General features: G+C 37.1%; 1 protein-coding gene across 1 annotated transcript; it reads left to right on the top strand.

The window, feature by feature from the left end:
- The first annotated feature begins 409 nt into the window (after nt 1–409).
- pdpk1 (3-phosphoinositide dependent protein kinase 1) lies at nt 410–16,856 on the top strand. Its single transcript, XM_005803239.3, has 14 exons — nt 410–560; nt 3,370–3,660; nt 4,588–4,630; nt 4,722–4,859; nt 6,069–6,213; nt 6,290–6,387; nt 8,859–8,934; nt 9,027–9,095; nt 10,086–10,182; nt 10,290–10,463; nt 11,796–12,013; nt 12,121–12,178; nt 13,365–13,517; nt 13,768–16,856. Exons 1-14 carry the CDS (start codon nt 537–539, stop codon nt 13,879–13,881), a joined length of 1,698 nt encoding a protein of 565 aa, XP_005803296.1. The 5' UTR covers nt 410–536; the 3' UTR covers nt 13,882–16,856.
- Nucleotides 16,857–20,613: the final 3,757 nt, after the last annotated feature.

The raw sequence follows: 20,613 nt of genomic DNA, 5'->3' as shown, positions 1-20,613 counted from the left end.
AAAAGTTTAATAAAGTATAGTACATCATACTTTTTTAAAGCTTTTTATGCACCTAAAACTGGTCCACAACACTTACACTCTTTAAAAACTTGGCTTGAATTTTCTAATATTTTAATAGTAAAATATTAAAAAACAATTATTTGATTTGTGAATTTTAAATAAATTGCATTCTTAATATGTGTTTGGATCACACTAGAACTGGTCCAACTCAGGAACTACATCACTTAAAGTCTTCAAATCTTGACTAGGTTGTTGCACACTGATAGCAGAATAAATAAAACCAGGTCCAGTGTGTGGTCCAAGCAGTTTGCAGGCCACATGTTTTGTGTGAATATGATCGAGCCTTGCGCTGTAAAGTTCAGCGGGTTGTTCGTGGCGGTGGGGGCGGACACTGACACGGCAGGACTCTCCTCTGCTGTCCTGCGGTAACATTGTTGTGGAACGACGTCACACCTCGAAAATGAAGGCACGGAGGCAGCCATTACTGGAGCTTCTCTAATTATTTTATTCCAAATAAATACTCACGGAAAACTCACATGGCAAGAGCTACAAGTCAGATGGTAAGTGTTGAAACTTCCCGAGAGTGGGTCTTCGAAGCCGGTGCGCGGATTGTGGCGTGTAGAAGCTGGATCAGAAGAAGTAGTTATCTGCGGCCTTCGCCTATAAAACATTGCTGTGACTCATTAGCATCGTTAGCATCGCAGGATTTAAGCTATCATAGGCTTTCCGGCTTTTGGATTAGTCCATGACGACCTGCTTTTTAACTACCTCTGAAGCAGATAATAACTCAACAGTGTATAATAGTGTGTTTTGAAACTGTATGGGACTATTCCCCCCTGTTCGGGAACGGACGGCTAGTGTTAGCGTTGGTTCGCGCTTTCGACCGATACTCCACTTGCTAGCAAGCTAAAGTTAGCTTAAGTACGTTCAACCTTTCTCTAAAAGGGACTATTTTTGTGTCAATTTCGTGGTTTTCGATTTACTGTTTTAAAGGTTCAACAGAACAAGCTACATAAGTAACATAAAGCGCGTTGAGAATCAGTATCTGAGCACAGCAGATGGGTTTCAAGTTGGTTGCTAAGCTAGCTAACTGTTAGCATCAAGTTTGTAACTTGCTGTCAGTGATGACCGGTGCTTTGCCGAAAAAAGCGCCCCAGTCGTTCAAAGTAACACCGTGATGGGAATAGCCTTTAAATGCAGCTAGAATCACAAGTTGGATAAAGTTGGACATGTCAGTTTGAATTGTTTATGTTCGTATACATTAGGAAAACTATCCTCTACTATTATTTACTGCTTCACGTGCACGCACAGTCATTTTTATGACACGTAAGGGGCGCTTTTCTATAGAACTACTGCTGTTTTCCGAAGAACATCGGCTTTATTTGATAAGATAAGCAAATGCTAATGCTAGCCTGCTAACTGGGCTTGGTTATCATGGAAAGTTCGCACAGGCTAGTTGTTACCAAAGTACACATGGTTAGGAAAATGTTGGTTCACGGCTGTATGCCAGCTATTATGTTGACTGACTCAGTAACAGAGTCTGTAGGTTATTTCACGGACAGTTGGCAATAATAGAGTCAAGTCCGGAATGGGCAGCTAAAGGCCACACCTTGCTTTTAAATGAAGAGAAGCTAACCGAGCTAAAGGCTAAAAAAACACTAATAGTTGCATTTGGTTCGCATGTTCCGAATAACTGCCGCTGAAATAAACAGCAAATGTAGAGGTTAGAAAGCGCTATAGGTGACTGTTGGGTTCATGTCAGTTGGTGGGTTTCACTTTTTGTTTCATTGTTTTAGTTAAAATATAAAATCTTGGTGTGTTGTAAGCTGCTGCTGTTCTATGAAGAGAGACCTTGACATCGGGTGGGACCACCAAGCCAGGAAGCAGCTCCTTGGTAGTCATTTGTTTATCAACACCAGACTTTGTCCCTAATATACCAGGGTGACGTCTTAGTATAAGTTTGTAATATTATACCCAGAATGTGAACAGTTCTTTTTTTTTTTTTTTAAATGCAATATTTTTTTAAATACTGATCTGACTCAGTTCTTCTATTCATGGGTTTCTGAATGTCATTGATTTTAAACTCCTGTTTGATTAATAACTATATTGTATTTGAATCCCAACTTCATAAATTGAGGTATTCCAGTTTGTACGTTTTAGTTTAAAACTTTAATGCCTTTCAGTGTTGAATTTTATGTATTTTGGTTGCATGTAAAAACCATCAAGTTCCTAAAATGTTACCAGATTGCGTCTGGATCACACTGTAGGTCTGAAACATAAAAAATGAGCAGTAGGTTCAGCTATTGAGTAGTTTAGGGTACAATAGAAAATGAAAACATTACATAAATATCTGCATTTATCCATCCAAACATTTATGTTGGAGTGCCTAATTTTGATGCGTTTATGTAAAGAAGAAAAAAATACTTTCTTAGTTGTTAATCATTGGTCAGAGCTGATATGTGGTTTGTTAACTTATTAATCTGAAGTCAGATTATTGAAATGAATCAATCTTCAGAAGCTTTTATTGAAATTCAATTTTTATTTACTTTATATTTACTTTGACTGCAAGAAATCAGGAAAACTTTAGATTGAGAGGAAACCTGGCAAATTTTACTGAACGATAAATTGTTCCAGTAATTATTGGGATAAATGAAAATATTGTCATTTTGAAGTAATTTATTGATAAATTCACCCTCCAGTAGACTCAGATTTTGTGCAGAACTGGAAGACATTTTAAATAATCAAAGTAAGGTTTGATTTCTTGAGACACCTTAAGAAATGTTTCATCCAAACTTTTTTTTTTAACCAAACTTGGTACACATTTTGATAAGATGTATGCAGAACTGTGAAAGTTTTTAAAATTAATTTTTTACATTGAAAAAACAGATTACTAGTTATGTTGAAAGAATACATTAATTGCATAATAAATTAAAATTGGCTCAATAATTTACATTTGCATGATTTATTATTTGTCTTTTTCTACCGTAAACTGAATGTCTGGTGTTTTGGTCTCAATTAAACCTCTTTGTTAAGGACAACTTTGTTTACAGAAACTTCATAATTGTTTTATTTTATTTTTGATATTGAAATGTCTTCCAGTGTTAAATGTTCATTAACATTTAAAGTTTATTGATCTCTGAGAATGTGTTCTTGCATTATTATGCCGTTATTAATTAATGTTATATTACTTGAAAATTGTCTCAAAACTCAATATCATCACTTATCGCAATAAATTCTGAGACAGTTTCTTTCAGGAAAATTGTCATGGTGACAGGCTTTTGTTTTAAAATAAATAAATAATGAAACCCAAGAAGTTTTACAGTAGAAGATGCAGACGTCCAGCTGATTGGATGTTTTCTGTTGTTCCAGTATGATGTTGTGCCCATTCAGCCCAACGTTGCCATCTGTTCCTGCTCACATCCATCAATGGCCAGAAACCACCCTGACTCCTGTTCGCCACTCGCCATCCCGAGCACAAGCAGCAGTCACTGCCCCAACATGGAGGGCTCATCCCCGCAGCCCTGCGCCGTAGGAGCGCCCAGCGGCTCCCAGAGCGCCGACGGCCACGCACAGCCGGCCGCCCAGACACTGCAGCCACGCAAGAAGAAGCCCGAGGACTTCAAGTTTGGCAAGATTCTGGGAGAGGGCTCCTTCTCAACGGTACGGCGGCTGAATTCCTGCTTCTGTTTTTAGGGTAGATGTTGCTACATGCTAGCATTCTTTTGATTAATGAGTCATCCTCAGTTCATCTGAGGTGAATGCAAAAAAGTTTTTTTTAACTCTTTACTTTGGTTGGTGCAGCTGTTAAAGCTGCAGACTGTGACTTGTTGAAAATATGTTTTTATATATTTGTTAAAACTGTCATGATGTTACAGTTTATTATGAAACAAATAATCTGTGAAAAGATCAATCTCCTCCTCCTGTCTGAGCTACTATTGCTGTCTGAACAAATGCATCAAAAACAACCAATCAGAGCCAGGAGGCGGGACTTAGCGTTATCAATCAACCTCATGTACTAAATATGCTAATGGAAATGGCGGGAAACCGTTTATCCGTAGTCAACTGCCATGCTAGCTGTCTTTAACATTAACAAAATTATCTGCTGTTCCTCAGCTAGCATAGAATGCTAGCCTTCGGTTAATAATTTGCTATGATTCAGCGACAGCATAGCAATATTATAATTGATCGCAATAATTTCTGGTAGAATTTATCGTCCAGCAAAATGTGACAGGCCTACTGGTTGCTAGAATGCTAACGGCTATAGCCAATTATTAACCAAATGTTAGCATTTTCTGCTGTGTCGCAGCACAGTATAGCAGAGAATGTCATGAATGCCAAGGCTGGTTAGCATGACAGCGGATAAACAGTTTCACTGTTTTTAGGAGTACATGAGGTTGATTGATAGCACTAAGACCCGCCTCCTGGCTCTGATTGGTTGTTTGCAGTCAGCTTTGGGAGAAGGCAGAGGAGTTTCGTACCAAACTGTGACATTTTCAACAAATACTTAAAATATACATATATATTTTATAAAAGTTACAAACTGCAGCTTTGATGTTTTTTAATGTTTTTCCTGTCTTTGTTCCTCAGGTTGTTCTTGCAAGAGAGTTGGCCACAGCGAAAGAATATGCAAGTTAGTAATAACACAACCATTAACGGAATGTTAATCTTCTAATAAAAATGGATAATGTCTTAAATATTACTACTTTTTGTCTTTCCATCAGTTAAGATTTTAGAGAAGCGCCACATTATGAAGGAGAACAAAGTCCAGTACGTGAAAAGAGAACGAGATTTGATGTCAACTCTTGAACACCCGTTCTTTGTAAAGCTCTACTTCACATTTCAAGACGATGAGAAGTTGTGTATCCTTTCATTGGCTGCCGGATCGTTTTCAGAGACGCACCTCGCTCATTCTGATGCTGCTTTAAAAGCATTCTGGATATTTGTCTCTTGTTTTTCTGCAACGGTCAGTTAATAATTATTTATGTTGGGAACAGAGGTGATGTCACACTGTCTGAGAAATGAGTCACTGTAAAACTGACTTTTTATAATTATAAAATGACTGGTTCTGGAGCTTATAGTAACAGTGAGTGTGGTTAGTTTTAGTTATTGTGTATTTGCTCCCTTGGTAACCGAACTCTGGGGTTCCTAGAAGGATAAAACGGCAACATTCAGCCTTCCTGTTATCTGCTGAAGTCATTTTTAAAGCACTCTTTGTTCTTTATCCAACTTCCTTCTTAAACATCTCACTGACCCTGAATTTAGTAATTGATTAATCATTTCCTGGAGAATATTTCAAGTAAGCCAAAACTGCACAAAGAATATGTACACTTTGCATTCAAAATTAAAAAAGTTTGTAAATATGCTCTGGCTAGAAAGTAGCATAGTTTAATCTAAAAAATAATCCCCAGATTAGCTGTATTGCAGTTGAGTTGAGAAGAAAGGACTGAGATTTTGATGTTATAAGTTAGTTTTTTTTAGTTGCAGATGCATCCTTTGCTACAAATGATTAAACATTTCAGCATTTTAGGCAATAAAATGTTTATTTTATTATTTTTTTAAAAGTTCAATTATTTATTTGCATTTTTTATGCATTTCAGATGTACAAATTAAGCTTAAGGGTTTAAATGATAAATCTGCAAAATGTGCCCTTTTTTATCCAACTAATAATAATCTGATATTAAAATAATCATTAGCTGCAGATTTGGAAATCGGAACCAATTTCTTAAAATGTATTAACTTTAAGTCGTCTTTCTTCAGCAAGAACATCCGTACTGAAGATGGTTGTTATTGATACGACTTGGTAGCATACCAATAAGAGCGCCACCATTTAAACTTTGAGAAAATGTACAAACTTAAAGTTAGTACATTTTAAACAAGTCATCTTTCTCAGTAAATACATCCGCACTGAAGAGAGTTGTTATTGGTACGACATGGTGGCTCTTAGTTTTGTTGATCAGAAAGTTGTTTTTTATTCCATTAGCATCAGATTTCTCTGGATTTTCAGCTGTTTTGCTTCACCTCCTCAGATGACATTGTTTTAAAGTTTTCCTTAACAGACGTTTTTATAGATTTTGGTCTTAGCTACGCTAAGAACGGGGAACTGCTAAAATACATTCGCAAAATTGGTTCGTTTGATGAGACCTGTACACGGTTCTACTCAGCCGAAATAGTTTGTGCTCTAGAATATTTACACAAAAAGGGGATAATTCACAGGTAAGGATCTGCTCCTGTGCTCTCTGCTGGTATTTGAGTCTGTACAATTTTTTTAATTAATATTTTTTTATTTCAGAGATTTGAAACCAGAAAATATTCTTTTGAACGAGGAGATGCACATCCAGATAACAGATTTTGGAACAGCGAAACAGTTATCGTCTGACAGTAAACAAGGTAAAACCAACCAGCTGAGTTTGTTTCAACTCCCACATCCTGCAAAATGAATCAAAACACATTTTATACATTAACCAACATATTCATAATGCATATCCATCAAAAGGTGTGTTTAAATATTTTCAAAATCAACAAGACCCAGTTCAAACTCTGACAAGCTAAATGGAAATAAAACATAGCTAGATGCTAAACACAAACCTTTCAAAATAAAAGCCAAACTTTTCTCAGTTACGCCTGTCAAATGAGCGATTACAGGAACATCATAATCCATTTTATTTCTGGGTTTGGTTGTGTTTATTTATTTATTTCTGTTCATTTCTTTTGGTTGTTGTTTCATTTTGGATATTTGAAAAGTCTTCCACTTCTACATTTATTGGACTTTTAGAGGGAAAGCCTAAATTTTATATTTTTTTCTCCGAAGAGTTTTTGCGGCGCTAGCGGCTCGTATTTTTTCCACAGTAGGCAGACAGGAAGGAGGGGGAGGAGAGGGGGGAAGACACGCGGTAAAGGTCCGGGAGTCGACTGGGGAGTCGAACCCTCGACGTCCGCGTCGAGGACTAAGGCCTCCAAACGTGGGGCGTGTTAACCCGCTGCGCCACCACAGCACGCCCCGGAAAGCCTAAATTTTTATGCTACTATCGTCATATTATTTGAAAATGGACTCAAACAACAATATAATAGTTAATTGCAACAATTACTGGGACAGCTTACCATCCAGTAAATGTAGAACTTCTCTTCATGTGAAAATCTTTGAGTTAGCAGGCAAAGAAAAATAAAAATTAGTTTTTATAACATGAAGCCGAACAGATCAATTCAGCTCCATCTCTGCTGTTTCATGGTCATAATCTGTGTTACAGTAAATATTCCCACTTGGCTCCAGTAATCCATTCTCACAATAAACTGATTCCTGACTGGTTTTGGATTTTGTGTCCTGGACATTCATTTTATTGTTTTTAACAATAATCAAAACAATGTTATCTTTGTTTTGACTTGTTTTTGACAGTAAAAATTAAATGTTACCATTCAATGACGAAACATCTACATGTTGTATCTGTATGAAGTAGTTTCTTGCATTAGTGCATTTAAAAGAAGAATGACAGTGATAATAACCATGCTGCCTTGAAAGATAATACAGTCAGGTTTTCAGAAAAGGAAAAAGCAAAAGATGAAAATGATGTTGATTTGTTTTGGGTGGAGCAGAGTGTGATTATCAACCTGATGGCTTGGCTAGCGTCATAGAAAAGACTTCAGAATCATTTTTTAACGGTTGTTGTTTTTTTTGTTTTAAATATCCGAAAAACTGCCAAACTGGTATTGTGACTTTTCCTGTTTTATTTAGTTTTTTCTTCACATTGTGTTTTTTTGAGAAAGTCGTAAAACTGCAGTTTAAAGTCTCAAAACGTTAAATTGCAGTTTGAGTTACCCAGCAGGTCGTTGCCAGGCAACCAGAGTGAGTTGATTAAACCAACCTAGCTTAGCTGGCAATGTGAGTTTGAGCGGCAAAAAGCTTTTCTTTGCTTAAATCAAAGAAATTTTGCATTTGTTACACAACGTAACAAAACTAATGAGTTTTGTTTATGCTAGGCTATATAATGGAGCATATTTTTCCCCCCATGGTTTCTAATGATTAGCTGGGTACCTTCTCCATAATGCTATTCATCTAAGTCTCCTCTCCTCATCAGGTTTACCATAAAATTACAAACTCCCTGTTTGTGGAGAAACTTCCGACCAGTTTTACTCTGAAATCTACTAAATAAAAACGACGTTAAGCAACTAGATGTTTTCTGACAAGGTTCACAGAAACAAATAGGATGTTTGACGAGACGTCATGGCGGAGTGAGCCGCTTCTTGAAGAATGTTGCAGCAGTTGCAAAAGATCAATAATATACTAAAAGAGTGAAGGCTACTCGATAGCTCCTGGCTACCTCTGAATGTGGCGAGCCAGCCAGGAGTTACTGAGCAGCCGGTTAAGTTTCTGTCTGGCCTGGATGTTTGGAAACAGCGAGTTTCCCACCTTAGCCTGCATGCAAGTTACAGACCATATTAAAATAATCCAGTTTGATCCTTTCCATTGGGTTTACATATGAAGTATCACTGATCTGGACACTAGGTTCAACACCCCTGAGGAACTCTGTTATTTTAAAGTTTGGGTCTATTAGTGAGGAGAATCCTGTTTGTGTGCCAACTATGTATTAAGAAATACACCAGAAATTTTACATCTGAGGAAAAATGAGATAAGACACCTAAACACGACGTATGCTGCCACTTCCAACCTTTCTCTAAATGTGATTACAAAGCGTTTTTGGAGAAGTTCACCTTGCTTTAGTCACACATTGGCTAGGACTGTTGCTGGGGAGAAAGCTTTCAGGAAACTAAAACTGATTTAAAAAGGAAAAAAATAAGGTTCAGGATGTCTAGAGACAGGCTATGCACGCTCTGTTGTTCATAAAAATGTATTTGTTTTTTTGCAGCAAGAGCAAACTCCTTTGTTGGGACAGCGCAGTACGTGTCTCCAGAGCTGCTAACAGAAAAATCAGCCTGCAAGAGGTGCTTTTCAAAAATATAATTTGATTCTTTTCAGATTTTAAGACTTTCTTGCTTAAATATATTTTTTTGTTGTTTTTCTGTTTTATGTGCAGCTCTGATCTGTGGGCTTTGGGGTGTATTATCTATCAGCTGGTAGCTGGTTTACCACCATTCAGAGCTGGGTAAGAACGCTTTGGATGTTTAATTTTTATTTTAGATATTCGTTTTGTTACTTTATAAAATGCAACTTGCTGTTGGAAAGGATGCATCGCTTGCCGATACCAATACATTTTTTTATTTTGTCTGAAAAGTGGATTGATATGACCAGTTACTCTTGATACACAAACCAGTTGATCCAGATTGGTTTCCAGTTGGACTACAACCGTTTGGTGAACATACCAGTTGGCTTAGAGTATAGATGTCAAACTCCAGTCCTCCAGTCGCTGTCCTGCAGGTTTTAGATGAGCCTCTGGTACAAAACCCTGGAATGAAACGGCTTCATTTCCTCCTGGTGTAGCTCAGGTCTCAGAGCCTTAATGACCTGATTATTCTGTTCAGGTGCTGCAGCAGAGGCTCATCTAAACGTTTCAGGGCAGCGGGCCCCCAGGACTGGAGTTTGACACCCCTGACTTACAGGGAATTTACACTGCAAAAACACAGTTATACCAAGCACTTTTGGTCTAGTTTTTAGTTCAAAATATCTTCGTACACTTTAAATAAGGAAACCAATTTAAAAGTAAGAGCTTGTTTTTAGTCAATAATTCTTTAATATTAATAAAAACTATTAGTTCAAATGGCAGATTATTTAACTTATAATATGGGAAAATGTGTAAGTAAAATAATCTGCCGGTGGAACTTGTAATTTTTTATTAATATTTGCAATTATTGACTTAAAATTAGCTCCTCTAACTTGCTAAAAAGTTACTTTTGAATTAGTTTTGTCTTATTTAATGCGTACAAAGATATTTGCACTAGAAACTGGAATAAAAACACTTAATGAGATTTTGTGTTTTTACAGTGTAGGGCCTCTGCTACGAATGTGTCGCACTTAAAAAAATAGACAAATTTATCTGATTTGAAAGATTATGTATTTTTATTATACAAGTGTAGTAGTGGTAAAACAAGAGCTAAGAAAGGAAACTTTTTTTTTTGTTTTTACTTCTCTGTCACAGAAACGAGTACCTAATATTCCAGAAAATAATAAAGTTGGAGTATGAGTTCCCAGAAAAATTCTTCCCCAAAGCCAAGGATCTAGTTGAGCAACTTCTGGTGAGTCGTCAATCCGAGCAGCATCTTTGAGTGAAATTCAAATCCATGGTTGCAGGATTCGTGTTTGTAGGATGGTTTATTTAGTATTCTCTGGGGCCTCCCTTCAGTCACTGGACCCATCCAAGCGGCTCGGATGTGAAGAGATGGGAGGGTACGACCCGCTGAGGCAGCATCCCTTCTTCGACACCATTTCCTGGAGTGACTTACACCTGCAGACGCCCCCAAAGCTCACACCTTACCTGCCAGCGATGTCTGAAGACGATGAGGACTGCTACGGGAATGTGAGTTGCCCAAAAAGCGTTTTGTTTACATTTTTGTTCAAACAGTGACAATGTTGTTAAAGTTTGAGATAATCTGTGAAAAAAAAAAGTAGCTTCTCTAGCTCCTCCCAGTGCTAACTAGAAACAATCAATCAGAGCCAGGAGGTGGGTCTTAGCACCTACTACAGCTTCTTCCTGTTAGCAAAACCTTTCATGAGTGCTAGGCTAGTTAGCATAGCCACCAATAAAGACAGATAAACAGTTTTCCTTTAACGGTAAGTTGTTTCTCATGTTTAGTAGTTTAACATGCTAGGTTGATTGTCAGCGCTAAGCCCCTCCTCCTGGCTCTGATTGGTTGTTTTGGTGCATTTCTTAAGAGAGCAGTGAAGCTCAGGGAGGGGGTGGAGGAGAGCGATCTTTTTTTTTCACGGATTATCTTGTCTAATATTGTCAGGATATGGTGAAAGTCTAAGTTAAAAAAAATTAAGTTACATACTGCAACTTTAAAATGTTTTAAATTCATTTAAGAAATTGTAAGTTGGCTTTAAATATGTTAAGTTAGGTCTTAAATTTCTTCCTGGCACGAATATTTAATCTCATATATTATATGTAGTTAAATTTTTTTTCTTCAGTTCAGTTTGAGTCACACTGACATTTTATCTGCTTCCTTTGGCTTGAGGCTACCGCTAACTAGCTGCTCATATACCCTTGCTAACTAGCTAGCTAGCTTTTTTGGAGTAAGTTTAATTTCTCTGCAGTTTCCTGGACGACGTTCGTCTTTTGTGACACATTCTGTTCAAACAGTTTGGCACTGTGGGGGTTAAGATGGTGGAGAGCATCGCAAAATATGAAGTTTCTTAAAATTTCTGTTGTGATGCAGATCTGAAATGTCATTCATGATCGTCTTTACAAATCTTAAATTTGAGTTGGTGAAACCAGCAGAAACCCTGTATTAAGTATGTTATTGCATTCTATTTGTAAATATAGTGACAAAATCTTGCGCTTTTTTAAAAGGACTTATTTTATTCAAAAAATAAAAAAATATTGTTTAGGTTGATTTTTTTAAAAGGTTTATTTAATGGGACGTTTATTACATTCACATTTTCTTTATGACAGTTATTGATTTTTTTTTTTCCTGTTTTGGTCCTCCATATGCCTCTGAGGTCACATTATGATGAATCTGAAACTCATCTTTCGACCGTCCATTTGGTGTCTCGCGGGCACCTTTGGGGTCCTGACCCCCACTTTGAGAACCCCTGCTGTAGCAGCCCTGTTAGAAAACATACTGAAACCTTTGGATAACTCACCAGCTGCTGAAGTTAGATTTTTTTTCTTTAACTGTGTGAATTTCAGTACGATGACCTCCTGAGCCAGTTCAGCAACATGCAGGTGGCGCCGTCGAGCTCGTCGCATTCCCTGTCGCCGCACGACTCGGCGCCGCCGCAGCGATCCAGCAGCAACATCGAGCAGTACATCCACGACCTGGACAACAACTCGTTTGAGCTGGACCTGCTGTTCACTGAGGAAGAAAAGAAATTATTGCTGGACAAACAGACCAATGGGAACCCTTGGTGAGTTCACTGTGTTAGAGGCTTTTATTTTGAAAAGGAAACGGTTCAGTTGATTAGTTACCGTCTCTGTGTGCTGAGAGATTTTCCGTCTGTTTTGGATTCTGCAGGCATCAGTTTGTGGAGAATAATCTGATCCTGAAGATGGGACCAGTGGATAAACGCAAGGTGTGTGTGAATCCCACTGCAGATTCAGCAAATGTCTGACATAAATGAACTGAATTACACATTTATTTAATAACTCTGCAGCAGTACAGCACACTGAAATACACCAACAGCTCCACATGTTGAGTCAAACATCTAAAAACAACTTTCATCTGTTCAGTCAGCGCAATAAGCAGTAAAACCTCTAATTTAAAATGTTTAAACTGAAACAACAGGTTGACTACGTAAAAACAAACTACAGCAAATATTCTGTCAACGGTTCAGTTCATTCAGGAATTCTGCATATATTGTAAAATAAATAGTAACACCTGAAACTTTGAAAAGGAGAAAATTTGCTAGTAAAAATTCTGAAATTTCTAGACAAAAGTTTTTTTTTTTCCTACAAAATTTCTGAGATTAATCTCAATTTTTTTTTTTATTTTGTTTTTATTTTGCCACTTTTCAAACTGCCAAAATTTTGATACTGTCTTATACATTTTCTAGAAAAAAAGTCTAAAACTTGCTAGAAAAAAACCTCTAATTTTGTAAATTTGGATTGGTGCGTCTTTATTTTCCACTGGAGCTCATTTCTTCCTCCAATTCAAATTCAATTCCAAAACACTTTATTGATCCCAGTGGAAATTTTAATGTTACATCTCATTAATTCAGGTTCAGAGTTTTTGTAGATGGACGATTGGAAGCTGAAAGCATCAAAACCTTCTGGTTAAAACCAGAGCTGGACAATAAATCAATAATTGTGTATATTGCAATAAACACGTAATCAATATCAATATGTATAGCAACACATGTGATAGAATATTCCATGTTGGTGGAATCAACTCACGCTTTCTGGTTGCCTAGCAACGACCTGCCTTAAGAAGCAGTTTAAAGTTTCCCCAAACATTGGTTGCCTAGCAACAACCTGCTGGTAACTGGCAGCAGTTTAAAGTTTCCCCACTTTGGCTCTCAACTGCTTCAAAATAAAAAACATGGAGGGAAAGCTGGATAAACGGGAAATGTTGCACCTCCAGTTTGGCTGTAATTAAGGGTTAAACAAACAAACAAAACCTAACCCTAACCCCTAAACAAAAAACTGACCAATAATTACTGATATTGACTGATGTGAAACGTTGACATGGTGGTAGGGAAGTGGCTGCTGGTTGGCGGCAGTGAGGAAGTTTTGTTGCTGAAATGTTTGGGCTCCCTGCAGGGCCTGTTCGCCCGCCGGAGGCAGCTGCTGCTGACCGAAGGGCCACACCTGTACTATGTGGATCCCGTCAACCGGGTCCTGAAGGGGGAGATCCCCTGGTCCTCCGAGCTGCGCCCCGAGGCCAAAAACTTCAAAACCTTCTTTGTTCACACGGTAACCACCATTTATTTCTGTTCCTGCTGGGATCCTGGCCAACTGCTCTTTCAGATTTAATGTTATTGCAACTTATATTAATTCAAAATTTTCAGTGAGTTATTGTAAATGGTGTTGATAGAAAAAGAATCTCCTGTAGCAGTCTGTATTCCAGTGAATTTGGAGAAGCTTCTGACTGAAGACGCTCTGTTTTTTTTTCTCTCTAGCAAATCTTTAAAATCGTTGCCGTTTTTTTTTCTTGTCGCTGCAGCCGAACCGGACGTACTACCTGATGGACCCCAGCGGAAACGCCGACCGGTGGTGCAAGAAGATCCAGGAAGTGTGGAGAAAGATCTACCAGAGGCACCAAAACCCAGGCCTATAGGAGCACAATCTGAGGCCAATCACTGAGCAGAATAACGCCCTCTTTAGTGCCCTTCATCACCGCAACGTAAACAAACTCTTAGAGACGCTGGCATCTAGACCTCGTTTGTTTTCCTGAGTAGATCCATGGGGGGAAAATACAACTTTGGATTCAGGGTTGCTTTGCTTGTTCTTTGTGCTCTCTGTGAGGCTTCTGTTGCATTTTTTCCATGTATGGATGATGAGACTTCCACCATTTTGTACATTCTGCTTCAGGTGGGGGTGAGTTTGGGGTTGGGGGGGATGGAGCGAGTTTGGGTACTGCTAGGACTATCCTGAACGCACGGACTGGTTTCCTGCTTCAACGATAACACAGAATCTAGCTTTTATGAACCAGAGCCTGTCAAGATATCTTTAATTAAAACCATATCCTAATCATACGTTATATGTGCGAGTTGTCGTAAAAGCCCGACTTTTAGTGCATTTCCTCTCTAGCTGTGACGGATACTGTAAACTGATTCAGTCTCACTTAATTCCACAGGTCCTCTTTATTTTTTATTTCCTCTGTTTATTCCCTTGGTGTTGGAGTTGTTTTTCGGTCTCTTGGTACTTGCAGTCCAATTAAAGCGGAGAGTGCTGGTCTGCAGTGAGACGTGGGTCTGAGTGAGCCTTCATAGCTGTTACTAAGGTTGTTTTTGGTTTTTTTCTATCGGGGTGGGTAAACATGCCACTAGCTTCTACTTCTTCATCACTTGCTTCTCTTTTCTGCATGGCCAGTTTTGTTCCTATGACTTCTTTCTTTTGGGCACTGGAGATGTAATTTAAGTCAAAAAGAAAATGGGTATTTTTGACAGCATTGGCAACCTATAATTTGTTTGTTTTTTTTACCATTTTTAGTGGTTTTCATAGCATGAATTCAAGTAAAGTCCCGTTTCTTTTTTTTAAGGGTATTTTTGACAGCATTGGCAACCCATACAAATTGGATGTTTTGAATTAGTTTTTGTACCATTTTACTTGCTTTCGTTCTGTTAGTTCCCCTAAGTTCCTGTGTTGTTTTTGTTTTTTTGATGGAATAGAACGGCTCATCTTGGTTTTGTCATACTGAAAATAAAATCTCGTTTGCTGAACACATAGATATTCAATGCATGGACAGGTTTTTCCCCACAGTTTGCGCACTGGAGATGTAGCTCAAGTAAAAAAATTTACGGTATTGGCAAGCCTCACAAAAATGGGATGTTTTAGATTAGTTTTTGTACCATTTAACTTGCATTCAAGGTGTGAATTCTCCTAAATTTATTTTTTTGTTGTTTTTAATCGATGACAGTTTTTCATCTTTACTGGAAATAAAATCTTATGTGCTGACCTTATACATATTCAGTGCATAAGCAGCTTTTTCCTACAGTTTGGGCACCAGAAATGTAGATTAAATTTAAAATATATATGTATTTTTGACAGCATTGGCAACCGTTACAATAATTGGATGTTTTGAATTTTGCTGGATTTTGTTGAGTTAGTTCCTCTAAATTCCTCGGGGGTTTTCTGATGAAATAGAATGACTCATCTTTACTGAAAATAAATTCTCGTGCCGACCACAGACACTTAGTTTAATTTAAAAAAACAAGTGGGGTTATTTTGACTGCATTAGCAACCTTTAATTTGTGTCCCATTTTACTGGTTTTCATGGTGAAAATTTCTGCTTATATTTTATTTTTTGTTGGAATAGAACGGCTCATCTTTGGTGAACATAACATTTGATATGCTGACCATATTTTTGACAGCATTAGCAACCCTTAAAAAAATTGGATGTTTTGAAACTTGAACTTTTTGTAACATTTTACTGGTGTTTGTGGCATAAATTCCCATTTTTAATTTAAATTTTAGTTGAAATAGAATGGCTCATCTTTACTGGAAACAAAATCTTGTGCTGACCTCCCCATGCTGAACAGAGACACATTCACCTACTATCACTCTCACAAGCAATCAGAAAAAGCTGTTGTCAACGGACAAGATGGCTGCCTCAACGGGCTTTCTGCCCTTCTTCTTTTTATTATTATTATCTTTGATTTGTTTTTTTATTTGACTCTTGTTTTTGGCCCAATAGAAATTAAAGCGAATGATTTAATTTGTGCTTGTTTTTAATTTTTTAGCAGTAAGTGTTATCATAAGGCTTTTATTTTTGACCTTGAGGTCGTTTGCGGAGGCCGCTCTTCCTTCAGCTGAGTGTGTGCAGTGAGTGGTTAATGTCAGTTTAAGGAAATCCACCTGATCCAAATAAACCAATAAAATTGCTGTATCTGTCTGTAAAATCGAGGGAACGCCAGAAGAGTGTTTTGTTTTTTTCTTGGTCTAAAAAAACCCCGAATCTATTCTGAATCAAGTCGATGGCGGTCGGTTACATCGTGTATGAAATGCTCTACCTGGCTTGTAACTGATGAGAACTGTGATGTACAGATGATGTATTATTAAATCTGAAGCGAGTAATGCAATGATATTAGGATACAGTTTTTGTATTTTTATTCTTGTATAAGGTTATTGATGGCTATTGTTTTAGCCTATAGTTCATTCTGTGTTATTTAAATTCTAATATATGAATCATATTTGGATTGAAGTCATGTTCAGGGGCCATGTTGTGTATGTATTGAGATGTAAAGCCTTTGAATGTGAATAATTATTGTAAACTATAATATTTTACAGCTTTTTTCTTACTATATCATACATTTTCTATTTGCTCAGTGACTTAATCATATTCTGATAATTTAATGATTCTGTTCATTCTCTCTCTGATTATTTGTGCGCTAGGTCAGTAGATGTTGAATGATGAATTTTCCACTTAATGCTTGGTAGTCCAGTGATTAAAGCATGTAGGGATTTAGGCATTCAAATGAAGGCCATGTGTCTTGTCTTCTGTTTAACAACCTTCGCCACGACACTGAACTGCGTCCGGCGGAGACGACATCTCACGTTTCTGCAGCATGTAAATAAAGTACCGACCCATTATCTCTGCTTTGGTGTGAAAATCTTTGTAAAACTGACAGTTAAAAAGTTTAGACAGTTAAAATCATACTGAAGTAGATTTCTGATCATTTATAGGCTCTTGTTGCCCAAAGATACTCCATAAAGTTTTTTTTTTTTTTTTAAATGTAACGCAAAGTTAAAATTAAAACAATAATTTAACTGTATGTCAAAAAAATTACAAATTTAAAAGGCTGAATTTCAACATAAAAAGCTTTGATAAGTTGGAAACTTATTAGAAAAAAAACGTACATTTTGAGACCGATGTCAGAAATCTTCCACAACACTGAATTTCTTTTTTTTCTTTGTTTCTTGGATTGTGGCACCTCTGGCATTCCATCGATCTGAGAAATTTCTTTGATTTTCAAAAATTAGTCTGAATTCCATGACTGTGAATTAGAGACTTTGTAGACGGGCAAAAAGAAGAAACCTCTGCCAAAAAAAAAGCAGAAATTTTTAGATTAATCTCAGAAACTTTCTAGACAAAAAGCTTGGATACTAATTTGACAAGTTGATAATTTGCTACAAAATAAATCTGAAAAGTGGAGATTAATCTGAAATGCTTTTATTAATTTGTGCGATTGTGGCACTTTTGGCATCCTGTACGGTGCAACCTGTTTTGTTTTTTTTTAAATCCTTCTAGACAGAACATCAGTTTACCCTCAGAAATTTTGTAAATTTTTAAATTTAGTCTCTTTGTTACTCCTACAACCTAATTCTGTTTATCCAAATTAAATATTGACATCAAGCCGTGTCGCAGTCACCATATTTACTGAAAATCCAACTCAAACTCTCAAGCTGAGTTTGAGTTGGAAGTCGGGTTGTTCTTGTGTTTTAGCATCGTCATTATTCCCGCCATGGCGATGCAAATCAAGGGAGAATGCACACAAATTTCAAATTTATCGTGGCTTAAATAAATCCCTGCTTTCGATTCTCTGAATCTGAGTTAGTGACTCACTTATTCAAATTCTGATTTCTTTATTTAAAACAATATTTGTTAATATGCAAAACTGGGTCACGATTTCGGTCCAACCCGGACAAAGGAGAAGGTTGGAGCTGAGACAAAAGAACGAGACAAGACTCAACTGGGAAGAAAAAGATGGTTTATAATTTTAAACATACATGAAGCGTTCTCAGTTTTGTTTCTCCCAAAACTTGGATTCACTTATTAAAGTTAAATATTGAAGCCATCAGTGATATTTGCACTTTTTTTTTATTTATTGTAAATAATGTGTTGTTTTTATTCACACACATGCAGTACATTTTTAATGACCCCAGTCAGTTGGACATTTCTTTTAAACATTATTTTTAATAACTGTACAGCATTGTTTTCTTATGTTGTCTCTTTTTTGTTTTTAATCTTTCTTACAGTTTTGTGGAAGGTAAAACATACTGTTGCCTGAATTTCCCCACTATTAGTGTATTTCATATTGAGTTATTTAGTAATGTATTTAATACATTTTGGATAACAAAAGTTACTTTTAATAGTTACATGTGCATATTTTTTATTTATTTGTTGGTTTGTGGCATCTTTGTCATTCCACATGTCAGAATTTGTTTTAATCTTTGTATACAAAAGAGAAATTTAATCTCAGAAATGTCTTTTAGGTTTTGAAAAATAGTCTTAGTTCTGAGATTGAAGTCTGAATAACCCCATTTTGCCATTGTCCAGAAATTAAATCTGGATTTGGCAACAAGTGGATTATTATTTTCTAGCTCCTGCAGCTTTTCAAATTAAACCTTGTTCCAAAATATTATGCAGGTGATATTTTCTCAGATTTTCCTAAATGTTCAATGCAAATGATGGTCAGTATAATTTTCAAGTCATGAACTATTACAGTATAAATCAGATTTTACTGAACAAAGATCTCCATGACAACAGGATTTTTTTCAAAAATAAAAAACTCAAAATGCAAAATGTTCCAAATTATTATGCCCAGCAGATTTTCTAAACATTTTATGGATTATAAAGAACTGTGAACGGTCATTCTGTGAATGTGCAGCATTAAATGTTCACATGTACTAAAATCAAAAGCTATTTCAATCAGAACCATCTTAACAGGCCCAGTTCCATGTTAACTTTGGACCTTCTCTGGTATCACAGCACAATTCTGGATCCATTGAACTTGTGAGTTTGTGGAAAGTTTCTGCTTAATTTCTCTGCAGGATGTCAGAAAACCTTCCAGAGCTGCTGGTTGATATGAACTGGATTCAGATCTTCTGCTGGAGGAAACTCCAAAGGTTCTCAATAGGGTAGAGGTCAGAGGTCAGAGGAGGATGGTGACCACACCATGAGTTTCTCCCCTTTATGCCCATAGCAGCCAATGACACAGCGGTTTTCCTGGCAGCATCAGATGATGGATTGTCATGATGAAGATGATTTTGCTACCAAAGGTTCGGCTCTTCTTTTAGAACCACAGAAAGTGATCAGTCAGAAAGTCCAGATACTTTGCTGAGGTCATTTTCACACCTTCATGGACTCTGAAGGGCCGACCAGCTCTCTCTCTCTCTCTCTCTCTCTCTCTCTCACTCTCTCTCTCACTCTCTCTCTCTCTCTCCCCATGACTTCGGCCCACAGCATGACTCCACCACCTCCTTGCTGACGTCACAGCCTGTTGGGACGTGGTGGCCATCCACCACCAATCCTCTACTGCGTCCATCTGGACCATCCAGGCGCACTGGGACCGGTTCTGCTTGTGAGCTCTGGTTAGGGGCCCAATAGTAGGTTCCTGCACCACAAGCCTCTGGAGGATCCTCCACCTTGAGGCTCCAGCAGCTTCTAATAACTGTTTGCTGCTTTAAGGACATTTTAACAGCTGCTCTCTGAATCCCATGAATGTGTCAAACAGAAACTTTCCTCATTCTGCCTTTATCTGTACAAACCATCTTTGTTCTGAATCAGCCACAAATCTCTTCACAGTATGATAAACGCTTCAGTTTTCGTTAAATATTTAATGTTTTCATACCTTGTCATACGGCACTACACTATCTGATGATTTTCATCAGCAGAGATTCTTTCTCTTTCCCATGTTGATTGAAACCTGTGGCCTGTTTAATAATGTGGAACATCCTTCTGAAGTAGAGTTCCTATAATTGAGCTCAGCAGACAAACTAATCAACCAGCTCTCTGAAATGAGTTATAGTGGTTCAAAGAGTCCTGACACACAATAGCATCTATATATTTAATAGCACAACAAAAAATTTCATCTTTATGACACTTAAATCCAATTTGCATAATAATTTGGAATATGGTGTATATATTTATAGCTGCGATGCTGCACATGGACAGGAGGAGCTGCAGCACCTGCAGCGGCACACAGGCTGCATTAAAGGGGCTGCATCATAATTTTTACATAATTTATATATATATAAATTATGTGAAAATTATATAAAATACTCAACTAAAAGCTAAGAAAATTTGAGATTAATCTCAGGTTTCTAGTAAACATTTCTGAATTTCAAAAGTTGACAAGTTTAGACTATTGAAGCTCAGAAATGTCCACATTTCTTCTCAAAAATTCTCAGATTAATCTAAAAAAATGACTTTTTTCAGGTAAGTCTTTGATGTTTCAAACTTAGAAATTTTCTTGTTTTTTCTAAAAAAAAAAAAAACAAGGAAGAAAATTTTTACTATCAAATTTTCTACTTTTCAAACTGAGAAACGTCCAATTTTTTCTAGAAAATTTCTGAGATTTTTGCCAAAAATATACTCATTTTCTTCTATCTACAATGGCGTTTTAAA

This window comes from Xiphophorus maculatus, chromosome 10 (assembly GCF_002775205.1).
Source record: "Xiphophorus maculatus strain JP 163 A chromosome 10, X_maculatus-5.0-male, whole genome shotgun sequence".
In the NCBI taxonomy this organism is placed as follows: domain Eukaryota; kingdom Metazoa; phylum Chordata; class Actinopteri; order Cyprinodontiformes; family Poeciliidae; genus Xiphophorus; species Xiphophorus maculatus.
This window is presented reverse-complemented; position numbering and strand designations above follow the sequence as displayed.